The sequence below is a fragment of the Rhea pennata genome, chromosome 1, assembly GCF_028389875.1.
Source record: "Rhea pennata isolate bPtePen1 chromosome 1, bPtePen1.pri, whole genome shotgun sequence".
In the NCBI taxonomy this organism is placed as follows: Eukaryota; Metazoa; Chordata; class Aves; order Rheiformes; family Rheidae; genus Rhea; species Rhea pennata.
The window spans coordinates 88,949,793-88,972,423 of NC_084663.1; the positions used below are offsets into that span (position 1 = coordinate 88,949,793).

The 22,631-nt window shown below is 42.6% G+C and overlaps 1 protein-coding gene across 1 annotated transcript; it reads left to right on the forward strand.

Annotated features, from left to right (window-relative positions):
• Positions 1-13,137: 13,137 nt before the first annotated feature.
• LOC134138302 (cytochrome c oxidase copper chaperone) lies at positions 13,138-15,854 on the forward strand. Its single transcript, XM_062571769.1, has 4 exons — positions 13,138-13,245; positions 13,385-13,530; positions 14,991-15,101; positions 15,642-15,854. The coding sequence occupies exons 2-3, from the start codon at positions 13,412-13,414 to the stop codon at positions 15,073-15,075; spliced, it is 204 nt and encodes a 67-aa protein (XP_062427753.1). The 5' UTR covers positions 13,138-13,245; positions 13,385-13,411; the 3' UTR covers positions 15,076-15,101; positions 15,642-15,854.
• Positions 15,855-22,631: the final 6,777 nt, after the last annotated feature.

Genomic DNA, 22,631 nt, shown 5'->3' on the forward strand with positions numbered 1-22,631 from the left:
TTGGTTGTGAACTCCTCTTTTTAATAGAGTTACCGAACGTTCCCTATGATAAGTTTCTGGTTTTCCTTTTTGTATCTCATTCAGTTATAACTTTATATTTCCAGGATGAAATTTTCTATGCTGCACACATGCCTTGATGTGATGAGGTGTATAAACTGTATGTTGGCCAAAAAAAATGATAGTGTCAGCTCCACCTTCTCTCTCTTTCCCCCCTTTCCCCCCCCCCCTTGAGTTTCTTCTGGGAAGACTTGATACAAGTGGCCTGGACTTCTGTTTTCCTGATCAGGGAAGGAGCGGATGGAAACCAGGCAGAAGAAGAATGATGGAATGGTTACAGGAGTACTTGATACAGTCCTGCAAAATCCCAGAACATAGCCTAATAGATGAGTATTCTGTGGAAGATCAAAAAGGTATAGTTCCACTATTACCTTTAACCACTTTAATGTGATCTAAGCGCAAGATACTGCCAAAAGACATTGGTCCACCTTCCTCTTTGTTCTGCATGAGCAGCCTTGACCGACTGCCATAACCCACTGCCTCTGACCTGTTTTTGCTGGCAGCTGGAAGACTGTGATGATCTGGGTCAGGAGACTGATGTGGCTGAAAACTAACCTGTCAGAAAATAAGGAATTAGTTTTGAAATCAGTGCTTAACTGCCTCAACACTAGTGGCAGCTCAAGGGAGGTGGCAGTTATATGTGGCTGAGCTAAAAAGCTCAAGGTTCAGGTTCATGGAACTTGCCTAGATTAGATTACAGGAGAGGTAGGGAAAATACTGGTTTATTTTTAACTAACATTTCTGAGAGTTATCTATGAATTACAGATGTGGACAGTGAACAGCATGAGAGTATTCAAAGATGTACTGATTATTAGTATCTTTCTGAGTATCTTGAATATCTGTGCTCAAAGTCTTCCTTTTCTGGCAGACATGCAACTAGGGTGAAGTCTGGCCAGGGTCCCTTGAAAGCCATGGGTACTCGGATGGCAAAGCAGTGATGTTTAATCTGCATCAGTCTTGCTCCTTCTGATTTTTTTTTTTTTTTAATGCAGATCAGCCATTTCCAAACAAAAGATCAGAAAACAATGGAAGACTGTAAGAAGATGTTTGATGCCAGGCAGTAAACTGTGGCAATCATGTGTGAACAGTTCTTTGGAAAAGGGGCTCAAAGCTTATATGCTAGGTTTCTGTCTATGCTAAGAACATATCCTGTCCTTCTGGTGAAAATGAGTTGAAAGTGACCGTGTTGTAAGCAATCGAAAAAGATTCTTCTGTTTCTTAGCTAAAATCTCCAGACAACCTCATTGACAGGATCACCTCTTTTTCCTTAGGCCTAAGCATAATTTTTTAAATTTTTCTTCTGGTAATACCTTTTCCAGAGCAAACCAGTAGCTGACTTGGGATCCTGTCTATCAGATGTTTTCTTGCAGCTGTTTGACCATGAGGGAACACGAAGAGCTCAGATAAATGAGTAAACTGTCTACAGCTTTATGAGTTACTCTGCACTGGTTAATTGCAGGGACTTTGCACCAGTGCTTAGCATGTTGCAGGTGTGTGGGAAAGTGCACTAGTTTAGGGGCTGTGCTAAATGCATTTTACCTAATCTTAAACTTGAGATAAGGCAGTGTAATTTGCTGCAAGGTAAATTACTGCTACTCTGTTGATGGACTTGTTGTGATAATTTGCTGATCTGTTTGAACTGTAAAATCAGAGTGGAAAACTAAGTCAATGAAAGTAAGATTAGACATAATTGAGAGCAGAATAGTAGCTTGACAGAGAGAATGGATTGGACAAGAAATTGTGGTCTCATAGGTGAGAACAGGCTGGCTGAGCAATGAAAAATGAGTAGGTGAGGAGGAGAGTGGGGTGGTAAGGAACCACATGCAGAAGAAGGAAGGAGAGGCAGAGTGAAGAGCCAATATGGAGGAATTCTCTGGACAAGAAAATGGAAGACTGAGATGAGGAGCTGAAAAAGTGGTGAAAGCTGTGGAAAATCAGGATGGAGGAGAGAAGGCAAAGAAGTCAAGCTGAACAGATGAGTCTGTCTGAGTTCCTTCCTCGCTCCAAAGCTTGGGATGGAACCAGCTTTCTTGAATGTGACCATTCCCTAGCAGTCTGCAAGCATCTGTGAAACCCCTGGCCTTAAGCTTATTATGTAGACTGTCCTCTTCTGCTGTGGATTTGTTATCACTTGCCAAGTGACAGCATGGTGTGTGGTGCTTAGTGGTGCTTTTTTTCTAGTCTATATATTTAAAAAAAAAAGGGGGGGGGAGGGGTAAGTTACAAGTCAAAGAGTGGTGCCATTAAAAGTACTATTGCAGTTCAGGTGTCGGGAAATGCCCAAAATTCAAGTCATCCATTTAAAATCATTAGCCATTATTCTGGATTGCCATTTCCCAGTCTTGCCACAGGATGTCACAGTTTGTCCATACATGATCCCTCATAGTCTCTAATCTGGGTGGCACCAGTTAAACCCTTCTGTTAAATGTGAAATTATATGAAATAAATTTGGCCCTTGGACCCCTCCAATGTAAACACTAATTTCTGTTCCCAGTCTGATCCTCACATGGCTTACTAATTGCATATAGTAAACATCTCTTTCTAGAGATGTCTATGAACATCATAGACATGATGTGTGATTCAGAAAGAGTGGGAAGGCAGCAGCACAGCGATGCAGTCAGTATGATTGCTACATTTTTATCCAGGAGAAGGGGGTCTTCATTCTAACCTATCAGAAGAGATGGTGAAGGAAAATAAGGAAAAGAGAATGGGGAGGGTATGGTCACTGTTCCAGGCAGTCAACAGAGGTAGTTATCAGAAAGATGTGAGAAGCAGATACTGGTAATCTGATCTCTCTTTTGTTGTCTTCTGGGAGTATAATAACATATGCTGTAATGTATTTATATGTCCGCTTCCCATCCAAATACAGAAGAGGTGAGCATTGTGAATACATGGGCATCTGCTCAAATAAATTAGATACTGCAAAATATATGTTGTTTTGTGAATCTAGGCCCTGTGCTTGCTTCTGGCTACAGTAAGGCCTTGTGGAACCATTCACTTGTAATTTGTGACAACTTTTGTAAAGGTGGTCTTAGCGTAGTGATTGTGGTAAATATAATTTTGCCAAGGTGAAATCTTCAGTTTCTTTGTGCTGTTTTTTTGAAGAACTCTACTAAGACAGGCATCTTAAGACAAAGTAAAGTTACTGAAATGGAAAAGAGATAGAGATGAAACTATAGGAGACCTGTTGCTCTTTTCTTAGCATGATTGTTGGCAAGTTTCCTATGCTAAAAGCAATGTGCACGTGAGGATAACCTCAAAAGTCAAAGCTCAAGGAAAACAAAGCAGCAGTACTTTGTGATCACAATTAAAGGATTCACTCCAAAGCCTGCTGAAAGATTCCTGTAATGGTTTTGATTAGCACTGAGAGAGGGGGAGGGGGAATTAAGGACACTTTCAGCTCTTGGCAGGTTTATGACAAAAGCTGAAGTTCAGCAGTGTAGTTAGGCATTCTTAAACCTCATTTGACTTGGTTGAGTCCTAGGTCAGATTCTCAGTGATCAGGGAAGGACTTGAGCAGACATTTGGCTGATACTCTGGGCTGAAGTCAAGAATCTTGTCTAACCTCAGTAGCAAGAGGGTCCAATTTCTTAGGGAACTAATAAATTCTTATGGCTGTATAGAGTTCTCAACCTTCCTGTACAACAATCAGAGCAACAAATGACAATGGAAACATGTTAGCTTGCAGATTTTAAGTTCCAATATGTTAAAATGTTTCATTTCAGAGTTAAACCTTAGGTTCCCTCTCTTCCTTTCTCCTCCTTGGTCAAATCAGTAGAGGAAATATTACATGCTGGTCAGAGCACAAGAGGCAGGAGAATAATCCTCCTTAGATGAGGAACATCAATTTGATGGAAGGAGAATATTATGGTGACTCAGACAGGATTTCACACTACATTTCTGCCTTAGGAAGACTTGGGAAGAACTTGTGTCTTTAGAACAATCCAACTACTCCTTGCTTCTAGACCTGGATGAGAAATACACATACAGCTGGAGTGTGATCAGGGTCATATGTGCTTTTTATGAAGGATTGGCTCCAACTATATCTGTTTCTGTATTCTGAAATGTGCAAAAAAATCAACTACTGAATTTTCTGGAAGATGTCTACAGGAGTGTGGGGAAGACATCATACCCACTGACTTGCAAAAAGGAGTGCAAGTGCAGGGAGGGAAGGAAAGCAAGAAGCAGCTATAACTGGAAGGAGCCTGAAGAGGGATGGGGCTCCCTTCTGTTCTACTATTTGAGTTAGTAGAAGAATTTCAGGTGCCACTAACTTGCTCTAGTGAAGCAAGAAGCTTTCTGACAGCACCATGCTAAGTTGAGACAGAACAGTTCTTTCTTTAAAAGGACAATCCTGAAAACAGATTGAAGCCTGTTAATAGTTTGGATAGGATAAATGTGGATCACCCTATTTTACTCATATAGCCTGAGGAGAGGCCCTACTGAAGTAGTGATCTCCCTAGTACTTGACCCACTGCTGGTTGCTGTTCAGGCTGCACAGGTGCAGAGAGGGTGCTCTTACCAGCGAACACTAGCCTGGCCTAGCATGAACAATTGACTCAAGCCACCTAGCTCTGCCTTTCACCAGCCTAGGCAGGGGTCAGACATGACTGAGAATGGTGACTTTCTCTAAATGTCAAGAGCCCTAGAGAGGAGATTGCATCCTTCAGCAAAAGTTGTTGCCTTGAACAAGAGATTTCAAGGTGATTCCTTCCCCTAGAAGCTCAGGAACTCAATAGCTAGATTTTTACTGGCTGTGTGAGGGATAGTTTGTGCTAAATCCCAAACTAGTTCAGGATAGCTTAACAATTCATGCAGTACGTATTTGTCTGACATGTCAAAAACTGAAATGGAATATACTCCTGACCTCCACAGCATTTTAGCCATCCTTGCTCTTCCTTCTCTTGTTTATTGAAGTGCCTGGTCAAGTCTGACTTCCAAGTAGTTGGAAAACTTCCAGGGATGAATGTTTGTCTCTGTGTCTGCACAAAGACCTCATGTATAGGGAGCCCTAGGGACTCTTCATTTTCAGTGACCTTTTTAGCCACTCTGTTCACGGAAATTAAATAGTTGGACGCAAGCATTATGGAACCTCACTTCAGCTTGTAATTATAAATATGGCATAGTTCTTCCATAAACCACCACACTCTTATTTCCCTTCAAACTACTAGTGCAACATGACCTTAATCCTCTCTATTAAACCTTTCCAGAAAACAATTTTGCTGATCATCCTTATGGTTGTTATCTAATGGACTGAGATAGGCTGAGGGCCATTGCACATCTAAGGGCTCAGGGGAAGGCCCACTAGAAATATGAGGGTGAGAGAGCAATGGCAGGACATGCAGCTCATAGGAAGAAACACCCTACAATGGGGTGGGAGCTGAACAGAGCCCTTTCAAGGGTTGGGGAAGGATGCGTAAGTAGCATTTCCTTTGTGTAAGAAAGCCAAGCCTGAGCTTTCTTCAGGTCTTATAAGTTGTCTCCCCTCTCTCTTCACGAGTGCCTACATAGCCCTTCCCACTTCACATGTATATGTATCTTAAAACACTCTCCCCAGGCTATGAGGGATTTGATTTTGTGTGTTGTTTCTAAACACACTAAATTCACTTCTTTGATTGAGCCCTCCTGACTCGCATGGCTTTTCCAGTTAGGCACTGTTTTGGGAAACCCTGTTCTTACAATGTCCAAGAAGGCAGCTGTGATGCACTGCAGATCCAGTGTACCATACTGTGTCTAAACACAGTGAGAGCCCTGCCTCCTGATCTTGTTCTCCTCATATGTGAGGAGTACTAGTTCACATTGCAACAAAAGCAACAATGGGGTTTACATACTGCCTGAACAGTTTCTCCTTTACTTTTCTGATGGTCTAGTATTTTCCTCTTGGGCCAAATCTGTCATGCAGGCTGCTTCTTGGACCTGCTGATCAAGTCTGTTATGAAAGGTCTTGCTGACTTTAAGTGTAGGATCCCATTTGCTTTAAGACCAACTTTGTCATAACAACTGCAAATGATGGAGAATAAATGTACACTACAGGATATAAAGGACATCACTGTCTTGATGCACCAACTGTGCGAGTATGATAGGAATGCAGCCTCTAGCATATTGATCAGGAAACATCCTCTCTTTGATTGTAATTAAGTCTTCAGATGCTCCTCCAGTCCTCCCTCACCTTGGAAAATTAGACCTGGAAGAATCCATTCTGCTTTTTAAATGAGGGACAGAATTAGTTAGAGTTAAGGATGTGCCAGTCTAGGCAGGTTGTGTTCAGTGAAATTTAGTTTATTGCACAGAGTAAGTACCAACCCAACAGGCACTCAATAGTTAGAGGCAATACTGCATAGGATGCTGGTACTGAAAACCAAGACAAAATATTTAAGATACAGACTGGAGCTGAAGCTTTAGATGAAGTTTTCTGCCATGTAGATGACTTTTGTTGTCACTTGTGCAAAAATAATTTTACTTCAACTACATAATGCTATTTAGGCAGCTGACAGCATAGATAGGCTCTTTTGAGAATCTCTTGACCTGTATGTAGATATGCTTCTTAAATTTTTGGTGGGAATTAGGTTCCTGAAGGTCTACTTTAGAAAGTGGCAATAATGCTCATTAGACACTGTTAAAAATCCTTCTCCTGTATTGACAAGAAGAGGAGAAGAAAACAAGTGTAAGAGAATCAAGTGTTTAAAGTTGAAACCTAGCTTCTCCACTGAAGTGAAAGAAATGTCATAAGAGGGTCTGCATTTTCTACATTGTTTTATAACTTTGTCCAGTGAGTAACAGCTGTGAAGGGTCCAGATGGATGCAGATGACTTGTAACGATAGCTGCTCTTGACAAGCAGCTTGCAGAGCTATAAAGCGTCTGTCTTGATTCAATATTTAAAGGGTGTGGGATGCTGGGACTTAAGTGCATATAAGAATGCAGCTGCAATCAGTAACATGTCAAAAACTGAATGACTCTTCTACCTGTACATACTAATGATTCTTTCCAAGTTTCCATTTAGGTCCTGCAGTTTATCATGATTGTTAAACTATTTGCTGTAGTGGAGCTTTACATTTTGTAAAACATGATCAAAAAGGACATGAATAGATTTAAACAGGCCAGATTTGCTACTGACACTGAAGTGTGAAAGTCTTCAGTGTGACACTGAAGTTTGAAAGTCTTTCTTTCAAGTCATGAGAAGTGAGAATAAAAGAGGTTTCCTATTTGGGAAGAATTATTCAGCCAGTTGTCTTGGTTAATTCTGCAATTACAGAACCTGAGCAGAGGAAAAAAAAGAAAATCTGAGTATAGCAAAACTTCCCCCTGGGTTACTAATGTGTATCTTGTTCATGCCTAAATTGAAAGCTGGGCGTTTGTATTTTCGAACTGCTGCGCATTTGTGTTTCCTGCTTTTTAACTGAAAGCCATGAGTCTGACTAGGGCAGATAGACATGTCTTTGCAGATTCATGTCTTCTGGAGGATTAGTTATGTTCTTTTTCCAAATTCAAGTTAGGATTTCATCAATTACTAAGCACAGAGGCTGTCAGACAACATACGCTTGTCTTCTTCAACCATGTTATTTTGCTGTGTAGGTATAATAGGCAGCTGTTCATGTGCAAACAGCTGGCTCTTCCTTCCCACCAAGTCTTTGCAATGGGATATCCCAAAACGTGTGGATTCACATGGGTATTCCCTCCATGAAGGGGACCAAACAAGCAGCCACCCCAAAATGCACTGTACTAAGCTTCAGCAAGCCTGGAATACACATCCAAAGACAGCTGCTGCACATCAGCATTGTGAAAAAGCTGTCATATTGTCAAAAACTTAGTTGTTCTTGCTTCAAATGCATGTGGAACATGCAAGTTACTTTGGGGCACAAAATCCCAGTTTCCTTCTTTTGTGATGTTACCAGGGAAGCTGCATACTGAATTTGATGATCTAGCTTTTGCAGTGTTGCATGGCAAATTCATTATCTTTTATTACTATCTCTGCACATGCTTTCAGCAGGCAGTGAAGAGGAAAACAGGAAAGCAATGCTAATCATAATCTTAGGACAATCTGTGGAGAGAGATCTGCAGAAAAAATGTGAGAAAGGCGTAAGATCTTCTAAGTCTATGCAAAAGGAAGCACTGACGTCCATTTCTTTTCTGCACAGATATCCAGTTTTCACTGGAAAAGTCATACATTGCAGGAAACAGTCTCTCACTTATATTATAAAAACATTGGTTTCTTAGCTGAAGTCAGTCATGGTGACAATGCTTGAAATTAGTTTTGCTGCAGATTTTGATCAGGACAAAAGTTTTCTGCTCTGCTTCTTGTTGTACAGGGATTGCCATCTTCTTTACTGTGCAGGGATTGGCCATAGAGTCCTGGTATCAGCATGAGATTTCCAGATCCATGGAACACTGTTGGCCAGATCCCATGGTGTCAGAGATAGCATTTTGTTTCTAACATGGAAAGTGACTGCAGTCTGAAAACTACCTTTTATCTAGCCTTTGACAGTTGGAAGATTTGGCTGTATTTCTGACAAGAGATGATCTGTTGCAGTACTAGCTCATAGGGCATTCAAAACAGGCAGAAATGCTTTAAAAATTTTGATTCTGCTATTGTTTTTTCAAGGACTTGTTTTCCAGAACTGAAGGAGCTACATCCTCTCTCCTTATGTCTTTGATAATATCGCAGGATGGAACAATTCAGTGCTGTGGTGCAGAATGCCTACATACAAACATCATGCCGTTGTCCTGAAACAATGGGCTTTTCCTCTTTGGCCAGGGAAGGGACTGGTGCTTCATTTTTTTGAGGTGATTTTAGCCCAGCGAGCTACTCACTTTCACCTGAAGATGGAGTCTGAAACTTTGGGGAGACGTAATTAATCACCTTAGAGCCTCTTTCATTGTACCTGATTAGAGCAAAGCTCCTCCTATCCCAGCATTTATTCTCTCTCAGGTCACACTACTGAGCAGATAGTATTTAGCAGCTGCAAATCTGCAGCTCTTATTAAAGGCAGAAGAATTATCTTTTACCTGGGTAACAAGCGTCAGGACCCTGACTGGTCATCTTATTTATAGATGTCTGGAGTCCTTTATCCTTAGTGTGAGTATCTAAATGTTCACCAAAACATAGATACCTTTTTCAACAATCAAACACAATGTATATTTGATTGAACTGCTGAGACAGTGGCTGTCTCATGTTTATACTAAGTCAAAGACAAAAATATTTTTCTAGACTAATAATGAACAGGTTTCTTTTTTTTTAGAGTGGTGAGAGCTTAGTGGTTTCAAGAATGACAGTATGGGGAAGATACCAAAATACCTTCACCAATCTGTTTTGGTACTCAGATTTTCCACAGCTAAATTCACTTATATAGCATGTATATCAGAAGTGTGAGAAATCTGGAAAACCCCCAGACTACCTCAGACTACTACTTTCAAATGATGTCAGTAGGGGCTTACCCTACAAAAGAGTAATGATGAACGTAAATGTGTTTTTCAGGTTCCTTGAAAAGTCCAGCCACTTGAATCTAACAGACAGATTGCTTTTTTTAGATAACCATGAAGCTTCAGGGATGTGTTCATGGGAGTGATTATGCTCAACATTTGTGAACAAGGCTGATGTTGAAGATGCAAGGAGCCAAAGCATAGACTGCAGTGCTAGTATAATGCTTACACATTATGAGTCACTGCTGTATGTTGTTTAATTCTGAAGAAAGGCTGTACAGGGAAGATAACTCCTAACCCTATGGACAGTCTCTCCTCTGCTTAACCCATTGTTTCTGTAAGCTCAGAGCTGTAAATGTGCAGTGCTGTCTGTATTAACGGTACTTTCACTTGTGGCACCAGGCTGCTAAGTGATGTGGTAGACTGGAGATGCTCTTCATTCATTATCTCTTTCAGAGTCTCTGATATTTTCACTGTATCTCCTTTCTTGGGTACTGGATCTGACAATTTTCCAGCAGTCTCAACTCAGTACCCTGCCCTCAACCATTCCTCTTTGAGTTGTGTATGAATATGGTCATCCTGACATACACTCTTTGATTCAGCAGGCAGAGGATGAAGGGGGGGGGGAAGCACCCACGTGTATGTACAATGTAATATCAAAGAAAAAAGGCTGTGCATCTCCCCTCTGTGCTGTACTCCAAAGTGCAATCAGTATGAAAGTGTGTAACTTGACTGTGTTTAATGGTAGTTCCCTTCCTTCTCCTTCCCCTCTGCCACTCTTCCCCCTGTCCCCCAGCAAGTGATGCCTTCTTCCATAGTGATTCTATTATAAACCATAACCATGCAGGCATGGCAAAAATAACTGCTTTTCCTTACTCTATTTGGGAAGCTGCAAGAATTAAAATGGAGTGCTGCTTGCAGGGATTCTTATCTCCGAAGGCTATACCTTTGTGCAGAGAATGCAAATACTAAATTTTACCCTCCTTTTCCCCTTGTTATTCTGCAACTTTGGCAAAAGTATACACTGTGTTTGGTTTGGGCTTTTTCTGGTTTCTACAGGCCAAATCAATCTCATTCAAAGTCTTTTTCAAATAAAAGATGTGGGATGCTGTTCACTTGCAGTCTTGGAAAACCCCCTTGGAGGTTTCTTTACCACAGGCTTTCCCTCAGAATTTGTGTTGCTATCATGTATTCCAAGCCCTGAAGCAGTGGATAAAGCTCTAGGAAGAAAGGGCCAAACAAGTTAGTTTGAAAGGAAAACATGCTTAAATATTAACACAATACCATAGAGTTATTTGTGGGCATAGATCAACTTGAACAGTTTTACCAGACAAAAACGAGTATTTGGGGATAGGCTACTGATCTGAGATTGATGGATAAATAAATAAATAAATAAATAGGTGGCTGAGTGAGTGTTTCGCGACACCGTTTAGAGCTAGGATGTCAATACACAGGCAAGATGGACAGGGCCTGTGTTTCAAGGAGTTGCATTGACAGGAGTACCAAAACAGTGTTTCATCTGTGAAAATGCGACAGCCTGATCTATCCATGTGATGAAAATGAGGAGCTTGGTCCCTCTGGAAAAGAGCTGGATTGTATTTCTCCTCTTTCGAAGAATGAGAGGATCAGAGAAGAATTCCTCAGGTGCCATTTACTCATTCAGATAGACAGAGTCAGTGGTCTTGCCATTCACCTTGCTTCTCCAGAGAAGAATAAGAGCAAAATCTCCTAAGAGAGAATCATCTCACTTTCGACTTGGCTTATCGGAAAGGTGAGGGCTGACAACAAAATAATCATTCTATATATTTTGCTGAGGACTTTTGAAAAAAAATAGAGTTGCTTGATATTTATGATGTTGTGATTTATTGATGTTTATATCATGACTTGTTTCAGTCTTTTATCTGACTGGAGTGTTCACAACTCTAGCAGATTATTTCCCTGCTCGTGAGTTCCGCTGAGACTGAGAGCAGATAACGTGTTTTATCTAGATACTAACAAGTTTTCATTGCAGAACAAAAAACAAGTGGAAAATTCATCCCTTTAGATAGAAATGATTTAGAGGCCTAAAACATTAGGCTTTCTGTCTCTCTAAATGTTCTTGTTGGTAATCTTACTACTACAGATAATCCTACTAGGTGCTGTAAGCTGCTGGTTATTTTTTGACTCTTGCTACATTCCATTAAAAGGCATAGCAGCCTGTGTATATTCTTCTCTTCCCCTTCCAAGCTCTCAGCAGTATCACATCAGCTGACATGCAGCCTTCCCACTCTTACCTGCGGAGGGGAGTTCCTTTGCTCTACATCTGCCAGTCTGTACATCTGCAAGTATCATCCGGGCTGGCTACAGCCACAGGTGTAACAGGCAGTTGCCTAGGAGAGCTGACTGTGACAGAATAGTCATGCTATTTTGTACATGGCAGAACTCTGGAAAGCAAGAGTGGCTGCTGATGCCTGGTATGGGGCAGAATAGCAGGATGGTAGAGGCAGCTTTTCACATCTTTCCCATGGCAGGAGCAGGCCAGGCTGGCCTCCAGCCATAAATGGCAAAATTAAATTTTGCCAGTCCTGCTGGCTATTCCCGTATGTGAACCTGCTCACCTGCATGTTCTTCTTTTTCGTCCCGCGGAGTTCTAGCTTTCTTTGCGCTGTTGCTATGACTTGAGACCCTATTTCCTCCGCTGCTTAAATAGGAGAGAAAGAAGGGCATTAGATAACTGGCTACAACTTTTTGACTCTAGTGCCTTCCACTATCAGAACTGAAATCTGTTTAAATTGTTGTTACGACTGCAGCAGATGGCAGGTGAACGCAGCAGAGCTGAATGGTGCAGAACCATTTAGCTTTCAGTAAAGGGAGCTTTGATACCATTGTGATATTCTGCTGAACAAGTGGAGGCATTGTACAAAGAGAAACCCGGCACACAATGATCACGCGGGACAGAGTAAGTGTATAAGCTCCAGTAGCGTACATATAAATTTATGGTCAAAAGGGAGATGATTTGGGGGAGATTTTGCTCTTCTTCTTCTCCAGAGACCACTGACTCTTGCTGACTGATTGAGTAAATAACTCTTAAGAAGTAGGGTTATTTTGTGTTTCTGCAGAGGCCAAGTGCAAAAGGAGTGCTGATGAAAGCACCGATTCCAAGACCGTACGAGTTTTCTGGAAATATGTGGTGGGGAGAGCGCAGAAACAAACTGAAAAGCACCATGTCATAGAAGACAGGCCCCCGAAGTTGAGATACGAGCTCTTTTTCCAGTTCTGTCAACTGATAAATCGTTTACATCGTTCTGCTTGCTTCTCCTTCCCCTTCTTTCTGGCTTGTAAGTACCAAGGAGAAGCATTCCTCGGGAATAACTCCGAGGGTATGTGGGATCATTAGCACACGAAGCCGCGGGCGCGGAGAGGCAGGGGGAGGGCCGCGCACGCCGCCGCCCCCGCCCCTCATGGCAGCCCGCCCCCAACGGCGAAGGTCGCCCAGCGGGCGCGGAGAGCGCGCCCGGGGCCGCGCATGCGCACAAGCCGCAGGGCGCGGCCCGCACCGCCGCGCTTGCGGGGACTGCCGGGAAGGGGCGAGGCGGCGGAGGGTGACCGGGGAAGCGGCTCAGAACTACGTCTCCCGGCATGCAGCGGGCTCTGCGCGCAATCGCAAACTGGCGGGTGCCTCGCGGCGGAGGAGGGGGGCGGCGAGACGTTGCCCGGAAGCAGAAGGCTTCCGCGGGGGTGGAAGCGCAGCGCGGACCGTGTTGTGGCGCCGCTTTCGTGCCGGGGAGCAGGTAGCGGCGCGCGAGGGGGGCGGGGCTGACCCGCGCGGGCAGTTCCATCGCGGCTCGGAGCGGGGGGAGGGGCGGGCTGCCCCCTCCCCGGCCCCCCCCTTCCCCTCTCCGCTGATGGCCCGTCCCGTCCCGTCCGCAGGCCGTGGCTGCCGGGGAGCCGCCCGCCATGTCGACCGTCGCAGCCGCCAGCTGCGACGCGCAGGGCGCGGGGGAGCCGGGGGCGGAGAAGAAGCCGCTGAAGCCCTGCTGCGCCTGCCCCGAGACCAAGAAAGCCCGCGACACCTGGTGAGCGAGCGCCGGGGCGCGGCCGGCCTCACCCCCCCCCCCCGGCCCCAGCCGCCTCCCCGGGCGCGACCCGCCGGCAGCTCCTGCGTGGGGCCCCCGGGGGCGCGGGTGAGCGGCGCCCGGCCCGCGCCGGCTTTAGTGCTGCTCGCGAGTCCTGGCTGCTAACGAGCGGCCGCAGGTACTAACGTTCTCTTTCTATTATTTATGCGATTGCAAGGGCTGTTACTCCGTAAATAAAATAAAACAAAATGCTATGTCTGTTAAGTGTCAGAGGATTGGCATTTCTCACAAATAAGCGAATACTTGCCATGATGTATGTCGCTCTATTTTTAAACTGTAGGTTTAGTCAGTGTAACGTGCCCTATCAACACGTAGTAGTACCCTGCAGCTGAGCTCCTTTGTATATGACAGTAAGTGACTTCGGTCGGGAGGCCAAGCTGGCTGCCTTTTTTTCCCTTTACAGCTTGTACAGGTGTTTTCCAGTAGGTGGCATGATAGCAGACACACTATTTTTGCCAGAGTGAGGTGTGGACATCTAATTACATGATAGAAAAGACAGGGCCCTCTAAGAAAAAGATGATAGGGTGGAAGCAATGTATCAGATGGCATTGCCCTGAGCAGCCAGCACATCTGGCTACACTTATTACAATATGACTTAAGTGATTAAAACAGAGTTATTTTAATTATTTCATACTTCTATAGCTTTTTTTTGAGAAAGTGCAAATAGCTTAGCCTAGTAGATCAGGTTTGATGTGACCTACCTGCTGCAGCATGATGGAGTTCCTTTCCCACCCCCCCCCAGGAGACAGGAAGTGCTCTGCAAGCTATCAGACTGGGACTCTGTCCTAGTCCTATACACCTGCTATGGTAGACTTCTACCACTCTTTGAATATGTATTAGACACTTGGAAAAATGAGTAACATCAAAAATTACCAGATGCTGTTTACCCTCCCCCCATCTTTTTTTAAACAGTAACTAGACAACTTTTTGCTTCAGATTATTCCCTGAATACCACCTGAAGCTGGACTAAAACTTCACTTACTGGTCAACCTGTTCTGTATTTGCCTCTTAGTGCAGAAGCCTTGTTCCTTCCCTACAGAATGATCTTGTCAGCAGCAAGTTTCAAATCAATGTGGTGGATGTAGTGAGGTGACTGTTCTGTGTCACATAACAAATCCCACTCTAGACTTGCTCAGAATAGACACTAGCCTGTTTATAGGAAATTCTCTTATGAATCTAATAAGTTTTAAGAGTGCTTCATTCCAGGCTTGGGCACTTTTTGGGGACTCTATTCTCCTTTTCTAAGCAGTGCTGCTCTGGACAAGATAGGCAAAAAGATGATCTCTGGAGCCTAATAGGCTCTTTTGATTGTTTCCAACAACTTGTCAACTCTGTGTCTTTGACTAATAATAACACTTTGTTGTTGATCCCTGGAATTTTTTTTTTTTGTTGTTTTGCAGCATCATTGAGAAGGGTGAAGAAAACTGTGGGCACCTTATTGAAGCCCACAAAGAGTGCATGAGAGCTCTGGGCTTTAAAATATGACTGAGATGAACAGGAATGTGAATGTGGTGAGTATAGACTTCAGGAATACGATCATTACTTGATCTCTGCTTCTGAAGTACCTTGACATCTGAGTAGACGCCACTAGAAAACCCACAGTACTGTCAATGATGGCAAAGATGCCTTAAGGAGGGGAAGAGAAAGCAATCCTCTGTCACTGTGATAACAGCTGCTGTCCTTGTGAGGGTGGTAAAGCCTTCTGGAAGTACACAGTCTTTGTGAGCAGCTCTTCAAAAATAAAGGATGAGTCTGCCTCTGTTATTGTTTAATAGATGTGACTTCAGTTTAGCTTTTTAATGATTAGGGCAGTGGTCGTTTTTATTCAAACACAAAAGCTAAGCAAAGGAAGAAGAAAATCTTTTCTTTCCCTCATTGGAAAGGTGTATCTTGCATGGTATATTCTTGGTGTTCAGAAAGAAATTCTGGAAGCCTATTTAGAAGACTCAGGCTTTTTGTATACAACACTTAGTAACTAGAAGATGCTGCATGGTCCCTTGATACCCAGTGAAAATCCATGTTTATGAAGCTGTTTATCCCCTCTCTTCTAGGTGACGACTGTTGTGTGACTGGTGTTCTGGAAAGATGAAAAATACTAAGTTATTTCTGCAAGTTGCTTCAAAGGATCAAATATAAACAAAGAATCTATTTATAAGAATATCTAATGATAGACTGTGTATCGCATCTGTGGCTTTTCCACTGTTAGTTCTTGACTACTGCTATAGAAAGTATATTTTTCCTCTTAATAAAAATCAAAAAATTAACAGTCTTCCTGACCTCTTTTTCTTTCTAAGAATAAAATGGCAGCGTGCTCCTCATTCAGAAAGTGTGTGGTGGGAAAGGAGAAGATGAGAAAAGCTTCCTTATTCATTAAAATGAGAACAGTGATTACTAATTGTGGTTGAATAGGTGGGCCTTCAGTGGGTTCTCACCCTGATGCAAATTGAGAAATCATGCTGTTAACACGGTTGTAATCAAAAAGCATGATCATGCTGAAGCTTGTAGTCACTGTTTGTGACTTTGATGTAACTATATTTGTACAAAGATAACCACAGACTTTTGAATGGAAATTTCCTTAGTGTCAAAACTAGATTTACTTTCCCTTATTTAAAAACTTATTTAAAACTGAAGCAATTCTAATAGCACAATTCACACTAGAACTTGAGCTCCATTCCATTCCATTTTCCATTATAATGGAAAACTAAAACTTCCTATGTCATGCTGAAATTTTTCAGTCTGTAGTTTTTCAAAGGAAGGAGAGTAGAAGAATTGAGATGTATGTTGGTACAGGTCACTTGCCTAAAATAAGAGCGTTTTAGTGTCTATTTTTCTTGTGTTGAGAGCACATGGGGTTTTGCTTTCTGGCTTTTTTCTCACATATGAGATACAACAGCAAAGGGCTGGTGGTGGCTTCTGATTTCTTATGATCCAGAGCAAAGAAGTGCTACTGGTGGGGTTTGTTGCATGTGTATGACTTACTGTTGTGGTATGTTTCTGTGGGGGCTTTAAGGTTGTTGTTTATTCTTTGTCAATTGACTTTAAGACAGTGTCACTGATTGCTTCCTCTCTTCCTACAGACTTTTCAGAAATTGATGGTGTGAAATGTGTGGTTTATCTTGGTTATTCTCTAGACTTTGATCCTGTTGAAAGGATAGGTGAATCTGTGATCATTACTTTGCCTGCCAGGGGTTGCATATTCTGAGCTAGCAATGAGTAGGTTGTGCACATTCATATGTGACAGTACTGCCTCTGCCCAGGCTTGCAGGTTGTGTGACAAGAGCCTGAGACACTGCATTCTGTGAAGGTCCTGAGGAAATATGCTCTAAAATCCTTGCAGGGAACAGTGTGAGACTTAACTGCACACTACTTGTCTACACTGCTGTATTGAAGTAGGAATTGTGCTTGTGCTGGTTTGCAGCCTAAGAGAATGAACACAGGTGTAGTTCTGTTCTTTTTTAAAAAAACAAACAAACAAACAAACAAAAACAAAACAAAAAAAAACCACACTTATGACATTGTAGCTGATTGGGAGCAGGACCCCATGCTCCTCTTGGCATCTGTTGTTGTCTTGAGTTGGGATACATGGACTGAACTAATTCGTCTATTGTTGAACCAACTGGCACCAGAGCTTTTGAACTGAAGAGGATGTTAAAAGGCAGAAGACCATGGGCTTTGGGGCAGCGCATCCACTGTGTGTGAACTGGAAACTGTGTCATGAAGAGCAGGGCAGAGGATGACAATGGTCAAATGAGAATGAAGAGTTACTTAAATGAGGCCAAGAAAATTAAAAGCAGCTCTATACAAATATACATCAATTCTATGAGCCTAAGAAATGGGACATCTAGCCCTACATGAAGGTAAGATCATGGTAGAGGTTTTAGAAATGCTTTAGAAGAAAGTGATCAGTGGGATGCTGTGATACCAGTGTGCAACAGGTACTGAAGGGATACTGGACAGCTACATACTTAAAAACAACAGCAAAATCTTGTAGTCAAATCAGATTACTTCCTGAGACTTTGTTACTACAAAATTCCTATGGAGTGAATTCAAGGCCTACTTGTGTGGGTTTTTTTATTTGCTCCATGTTAACTACTTAGTTGATGAAGCTGGTAACAGGCTTTGTCTTGCACAGGATTGTCAAAGAAGCTGTGAGGGTGTGAAATGCATCCGTAGTAGGAAACTCTACTGAACTATACAGCAGTAATTTGCCTAAAGACAGTAGATGTCATTTTGTCCCTTTTTGGCTGACTGTGACCAAGGAAATGTCTCATTGAGCCCTCTCTGACTTTAAGCTATCAAGATCTTAGTGTCCTCAGCACAGGTTATTGCACTAGTTTTCACCTTCTCATGTCAGTAATGACCATCAGACTTCCTGATGGTGCACAAAATAACCAGCCATATAGCTGCTGTGGGATCTAGGACTGATAATCTCTCAGTACCTGCCTGTTCCTAAGGATACAGGTTAATGCAAAGTATGCAAATTAATTTACCAAACACAAGCATGCTGCACCTGGATGGCATCATTGTATACAACTTAATGTTAAGTGCCACTGGCAGAATTCATTGTGTGTGTGAAAATTCTACAGTGGGAAACCTCACAGAAAGACTTATAAATGGAAAAGATTATTCATATCGCTAAGTTAGAGTAAAACCAATGCAGTAAAATAACTATTTATGCACTGCCTTTTCCGAGGTGAAGAGCTTGGAATGTCAATTTTTCTTTTCATGGGCTCATTTTGTTATAATACGTACGTGTCTTTTTTTTTTAGGTGAAGCCTTTTAAAGCTGCTCAAGCATTTTCTATGTACTTGCTCTATTGAGCCCAAATTGTTTTGACCCTGCTATCTTCCCTTGCAATGTTGATGTGGAGCTGGTTTATGTGCACTCATACTGGGTGAACACCAGCAATGTCTTAGATGGAAGGCATGTATTCTAATCCTAGTTGTGAGAATAGCTCTTCTCTTCTGGAAAAATCAGAAAGTTCTTTGAATTCTTGCTGTATGGAAACCTGGATGTACCACCTTGTGAAGATAGTCTGTGTGGCCACTGTACTCTCAAGGGAAAAGGAAAGATCCTTGATCCTGAGCCTTGGTAGTTTAAACATCCTTTCCATTAATACAATGGGCTACCTAAATAATCTCTTATATATGCTTGGTGATCTACTTTTTTAAAAAGCTGTGATGTTTTCTGCCAACATCTCATTCAGCCCCAGCAGAAAAGCTGTATGGTTTATAATGAGAGCTTTGTGTTACTGCTGTGGGATTAAAGCCTTCTGTCTGTGTTCCTCAGTGAAAGGAATTATTCAGCGCATCTGAAGGCCAGGGTTAGTGGATCACACAGTGCATTTCTATATGCTGCTAACTGACCACTGTGCCTCCCACTCCTGGGAACAGGCAGGCATGTGCCACCAGCTACATATCCTTTCTTTGGTCTATTTGCTAATGAACAGTTTGCTAATCGTTAAGCTTTATAACCTTGAGACAGTGGCTGAGTAGCTGCCAAGATCACCAAAAGGTGGTTCAGGAATTCTTTAATACAGCTAAAGCTTTACTTCCAACAGGTTACTTCTTACCAGACACTTCCACAGAAATCGATACGGATATATACTTGAAGCAACTAGAACAATTTTGGCTCTCCCACACATTACCATCTTAAGTTTTCCATTCTTTATCTTCAGTAAAACAGCCTTTGAAATGTGTGAGTTATGATTTTATTCTCTTCCTGCCTTCCTGACTCCTTCTCCTTGCCGGTGCTTGCACTAATATCAAGAATCAGAGGGCATAACTGAAAATGCTAATATAAAGGAAATTCCATTCTGGAATATACTCCATGCAATCTTAAAGACTGCAGTTACTGCTACTACTGTTCTTGTCTGGGGAAGAGGTGTTTTGGAAGACATCAAATGGAGCACTTTCTTTGTCCTACTGAGTTCTTAATGTGATGTTTCAGACCATCTCCTAGCTCAGGAATTGCTCCAGTTGAGGCATGAAATTAGTTAGGTATTTTGTCACTTTGTTGCCTCAGAAGACTTTGGATAGTACAGAAAGGAGGAAGAAACTATTGCCTGAGGCTACGTGCAGAAATAGGATCTGAAACAAGGCAAAGGAAGAACTGGAAGGTGTTTTACAAACTATGCTGAGGCTGGGCTGTGAAGTGTGAGGCTGGGCTGTGAAGTGGATCTTCTTATTCAAGTGAAGCAGACTGTATCTGGCAGTAACCTTACTGCAACTTTGCTTTTCAGAATTCTTCCTCTAATGTAGTTCAACAGTTCAGGTGTTCTTTTTTTTTTTTTTTTTTTTTGTCTTGCACATCTTACGTAAATTAGCTTTCTGGTAAGCACTCCCAACCTTGATATTGCAATCCCCTTATCAGTGCAGGTAAAATGCGTTGTTATTCTTTTGTATCAAATGTCAGCCTATTCCAGAAAGAGGATCCATTATAATACTGATTTTTCAGATGCCTAAATATTGACAAGTTATTGTTAGGGTTACCTAGCAAGTAAATGACGAAGGTAGAAGAAGCAGAACTTGGCTCCCAAGATTTTTATTGTAGTGCTTTGGCTGTAAAATCATCCTTCCCCCTTTGCAGAGAAGACCAAGAGGAAAAAAGAAAATTTTCTATTTCCTCATAGCCCTTTGTTGCTTATCCTGCTTGAGTCGTAGGAGTGATTTCCTCACTTAAATGAAGGATTGCTGAACACAAGGTTCCCGGTTTCATTTCAGCTTTAGCAGAAAGCATCTTTCTGAGTGAATTGTACTCTCAAAGCTTAATTTGTGTTTTTTCCTTACCATATGACAATCTGCCAAGATGGCACTGCCTTTAATACTCTTGGATTAGTACTATTCAGTCTTCCACATGAAGAACAGTGAATCATCATCGCAGAGACAGGTTGTACTGTTGAAGGCCATGACTATTTTTTTTTAAGGTTACCTTGAAATCCTACTTTAGCCTCTTTCAGTAGATAAGTGTTATTCCAGAGCACTACTAGTAGAAGAGCTGATTGTGTTATCTTTAAGTGAATGGTGCCAATGGGAATGGTATGCAAGGCAGGGCAGCTGCAAGCTCATCCTGAAACACAACCGGTCTTGAAATCCTATCTCTACTCCACTGACCCATGCAGGCTGACTTCATACTGTTGACTGACCACGCAGGTTGCGTCAATGCCCAAAATGTAGCTACTTCCTGGCAGCTGGGCAGATTCTGCCTTTATGACTGATGGTGTTTTACTAGAAGAGAGAGAGGAGTTATTCTACTTCGCTGTTCTACGTCAGGCCCTGTGAGAATCAAGGAGAACATGCCGGACCCTTGGATCGAGGTGAAATGTGCATACTGACTGCCAGCATCGTTATCTAGTATTCCTCTATCAGTCTTTAAACAAGAAAAGAGCTTAGCAAAAACCGGTGATGTTAGTGATGGCCTCTTTCTCCTGCTCTCTGTATGGTACATTGCATTTTGTTTGGTTGGTTGTTTTTTGGGGGGGAAGTCTTTTATGAGAGCTTTCTAGCTTGATTGAGATTGTTGGGAAATGTGTTGCAGCTTTGGAGTACCTTGGAGTAGTTGGTAGAGTGGCAGTTCTGTGCACTCTTTACATTTACATGCTTTTTCCATGCCTGTCTGTGTGGAATTCAACTCAATGGGTCCCTCTTGTGCCTGTATTCCATGTTAGCTGATCCAGTCCAGAGGTGTTTGATTTCCTCTTCACGTTAATTGAAGGCCAAGGCTGTTTCTAAATAGCTTAAAAAAAAAAAAAAAAAAAAAAAAAAAAAAAGAAAAAAAGTGATGTTGTATTTCCCAAGGAGTTAGCCTTCTGCCAACATCAAGTAGCATCAGACCAGGCTGGGTTTCTCGACAGTACCAGAATCACTGTTTTTTGTTTTAATGAACATGCAAACAGAAGGTCTGCTCGAAGTGCCCCATCCCTGCCCCATATCCTTTCTGTTGTGTATGAGATAGAAAAGGAGTTTCTCCAGAATGTGTTGTCCATGGGATAAGAGAATTCTCCCTTGATGAGACCTTCCCAGCAAAACACTTCTAAGTGTTACGCTCCCAGACTTTTTAGGCAGGAAAGTGTTGTCTTTGTGATAGACACAGTTGGGGCCTAATGGCTCATTAACTTTAGCTTTGTCCCTTAGGATCACAAGTGTGGTTCCATGCAGAACTTCACCTTGTATCCCTTGGTCTAAAATGTTCCATGCCACTGTGTCTGTGTGTGTGTGCGGGGGGGAAGGGGGACTGTGCTACACAGCTTAACATTGGAAAATATTTCCGAAGAATCAATTTCCCTTCTTTTGCTAGAGTTCTTGCCATCACTGCCAGTTACAGTTCAAGAAGGAGATGACCCTTTTCCTTTTTTGTGCTGGATGAAAGGCACTCTTTTGCAAAAGCGAAGAGCAGCATGTAAGTTCACATGTGGTTAAATTCCCCACAATAAATTAGCTGCTGTTTTTCTTTCTCCTCTTTGTACTGTGCTGGGCTTATCTGGGTGTCTGAGTTATGTTAAGTAGCGGGTGCGTGCTTGTTCTCTGTTCTCCTCGCTGCTTTTGCTCCTTGGATTTCAGTTCCAAACATGGTTATCCAGTTGGGGTCTCTCCACTTTCCGTTGCCAAGAGATATACATTCCAAATTCAACACAAGCTCCCTCTGCTCTGCTCCCCTCCCCGCCCCGCCGCGCTCTTACAGTCTCTGTTTTCACTGCCGGAGGGCTGGCGAGAGAGACAGTGCAACAAGATCTCTACCCAGTCCTCTCCTCTGTGAGTTTTCCAGCTAATGGCCTCCACGCTTTCTTTGACTCAGCTCTTTGGTCTCGTATTTGCCTGCTTCCTTTGGTACTGGCGTGGCTAGTGTGAGGGCCAGTTGCCAGTTTGTGAGCCGTAAAGAGGAAAAGCAAGCTCTTTTGGATTATCAAGAGCAAAAACGTCCAGAGGCACTTTACTGTGTTGCTCTGAAGCACGCTGCTGTGTGACCGGCTGGCTGGCACTCAAGAGAAGGAGGAGGAACAGCTACCTGGAGGCTCTGCTTTCAGATATCTGCAGGTTTTTTGT

What these genes read in the sequence shown, in the direction of transcription:
- LOC134138302 (XM_062571769.1), top strand. Translation starts at nt 13,412, where the DNA reads ATGTCGACCGTCGCAGCCGCCAGCTGCGACGCGCAGGGCGCGGGGGAG. An exon ending in AAGAAAGCCCGCGACACCTG is followed by an intron (nt 13,531 to 14,990) that starts GTGAGCGAGCGC and finishes GTTGTTTTGCAG; the next exon opens with CATCATTGAGAAGGGTGAAG.